The 2316-nt window shown below is 33.5% G+C and overlaps 1 protein-coding gene across 3 annotated transcripts in view; it reads right to left on the reverse strand.

The window, feature by feature from the left end:
- The window catches only part of LOC106525916 (nucleolysin TIA-1 isoform p40), a 38515-nt gene that overhangs the window by 33208 nt on the left and 2991 nt on the right, over positions 1-2316 (reverse strand). For all 3 annotated transcript variants that reach the window (XM_014020305.1, XM_014020304.1, XM_014020306.1), the window contains exons 2-3: positions 889-985; positions 648-746 (exon numbers count right to left, since the gene is read on the reverse strand). In XM_014020305.1, the coding sequence (XP_013875759.1) occupies positions 648-746; positions 889-985 (196 nt within the window). The remainder of the gene's footprint in view (positions 1-647; positions 747-888; positions 986-2316) is intronic.

Genomic DNA, 2316 nt, shown 5'->3' on the forward strand with positions numbered 1-2316 from the left:
TCGTATCGGCGTATCGGTTAGACTGATTTTTAAAAAATCGGTATCGGTATCGGCCTTCAAAAACCTGTATCGGTCGATCTCTACTAGAGATTAATTCAAAAGTAATTATTTCACAACTCTGAAGCCGGAGTTCAAATCTGGTCAAATAAAAGAGTTTCTGACAACCTCATCAGTGAAGATATTCATGAAATTAGGCTAGGCAGGTTTTTAAGTTTGTGAGCATTCTAAAAAAAAATAAATAGAAGTATAGAAGAGTTTAATCCCAACTCTTACCTTATCTTAGAATAAACAAATATTGACAAAGTCATGAACTTCAGAAATTTTTACAAAACATTTAGTCATCTATTAAAGCAGACAAACTTGGGAGGAACAATTCGGGGCAAAACTAAAAGCTCTAATTGTTAATCTAGTTTTTACCACTTCAAGTTTCTGAAACTACACAGCAGTGAAATAAGTATGGCGCTCAACCCTACACATTTATTCTGTGGAATGATGCACGCAGGGGAAATAAACAAAACAAGTGGAGCAGGAAAAGGAAAGCAAAACAAATTTCAAGACAAGTTTCACCAGTTGCTCCATTTTTAACTCGGCCCAGTGCCCACCCAGCCTTGCCTGTGATGACTCACCCAGGAGATATGATAGCTTACCTTACCCAGTATTTTCCGACCATTCATGGCTGCAATTGTGGCAGTGGCATGTCTATGCTCATAGAACTCCACAAAGCAGTACGGATCATGACCTGCTGTCTGTAGTGGACAAAAGAGACAAGTTTAACTCATCGTGGCTTTAACTACACCATCATTCAACTACAATATGAAAATACCCAGATTGTCTGGCAGTGGCTGTAAAATTGTAGCAACATCAAGTGGACATAAAAAAGAAACTCACATCTACTATCATTTTACAGCTTTTACATGGTCCGATCTGGCTAAACAACTCCAAGATGAGGGCCTCTGTCACGTCCCGGGATAGATTCCCCACGTACCTTAACATTTCAACACAAACAACAAGAAAAATTAATACTGTTACTGTGTTAGTAAGTAGGTCATTTTGTTGTGCTAAGCACAAGATTAGACTTATAAGAAGTGCATTAAGGGAGTTTCAAACTTATGCAATACAAATAAAAAAGGTAAGTAACCTGATCAAAGATGTATTTAAGTATAAAAAAGTAAACGTAAAAAAAAAAAAAAAAAGTAGGAATCTCATAGAAAAATTAAATTTAAACGATGAAAAGTAAGTTAATGTCAGTTTTATAAGAACTGCCATAATACAATTTTAAACGTTAATAATGCGTGGAGAAAAAGAGAATGGACCAGATTTTTGTACCAAGGGTTTTCAGATATATATTTGTACTTTGAGGTTAAAGGACCCACCATGTTAAATTAACTAATGTGAAGCAAACAATGCAGATTTTTTAAAAAAAAAGCCAAATTTAGTACTCAATTTACTGAAAGGTGATCTTTTTTTTTGTACCCCCTTTTAAATTTTGTTGCACTCAAACAATACCTGGATGTGGAACAGGAAGTTTTGACCCAGTTTATAATGTACAAAATGCACCAAAATATTTTTTCAAGGTTCCAACACTTAATAGCTCTGGAAGAATTTCAACAGAAAGAAATATTTTCAGTTCTACCTTATCAAGAAATTATGGTCAACTTTACAACTGCTGCTTCTCCTGTAGTGTGTATATATTATTGATAATTTATTGACCTGAATATTGAGACAAAATGATCTAGAGGTCAACTAAAATGTTAGCTTAAGCACTACAACTCAAATTATTAGCACCAACATACCGTAAGTCAATTTTTAAGTGGAAATAGAATACAAAATGCAACTAAGAAAAATAACAAAATACAAATTATCAAGTCCAAAATGCAATACAGTTTGAAAATTAGTGAAGGTGTACTCATCTCACATATTTTAATTGTAAATGTATCTTTATTAAATGTCCATATTAAAAAACAATGGTAAATAAACTAACAGCACATCAGACAGAAACTCAATTTTTCTAAATTCTTCGTTACTTTTTCTTTTCAGTCACATACAGGGCTGCCACAAATTATTTTTATAATCAATTAATCACCGATTATTTTTTTTGATTAGTCGACTAATCGGATCATACGTTAATTGAATATAAAACATACAGCTTATCACGTCAGAATGCAGCTGCTATTATATAACCATGGTTAGATTTTAGCTATATGCTAACTAAAAATAATTGCTGTGGAAGGCAAGTTCTGCTCTGCAGATATTACACAGGTTTTTCTTAAAATGATCCCACACTTTTGAGCTCCGTTCTCAGGTAATCATGATACC

Source organism: Austrofundulus limnaeus, unplaced genomic scaffold (assembly GCF_001266775.1).
Source record: "Austrofundulus limnaeus strain Quisiro unplaced genomic scaffold, Austrofundulus_limnaeus-1.0 Scaffold248, whole genome shotgun sequence".
Classification (NCBI taxonomy): domain Eukaryota; kingdom Metazoa; phylum Chordata; class Actinopteri; order Cyprinodontiformes; family Rivulidae; genus Austrofundulus; species Austrofundulus limnaeus.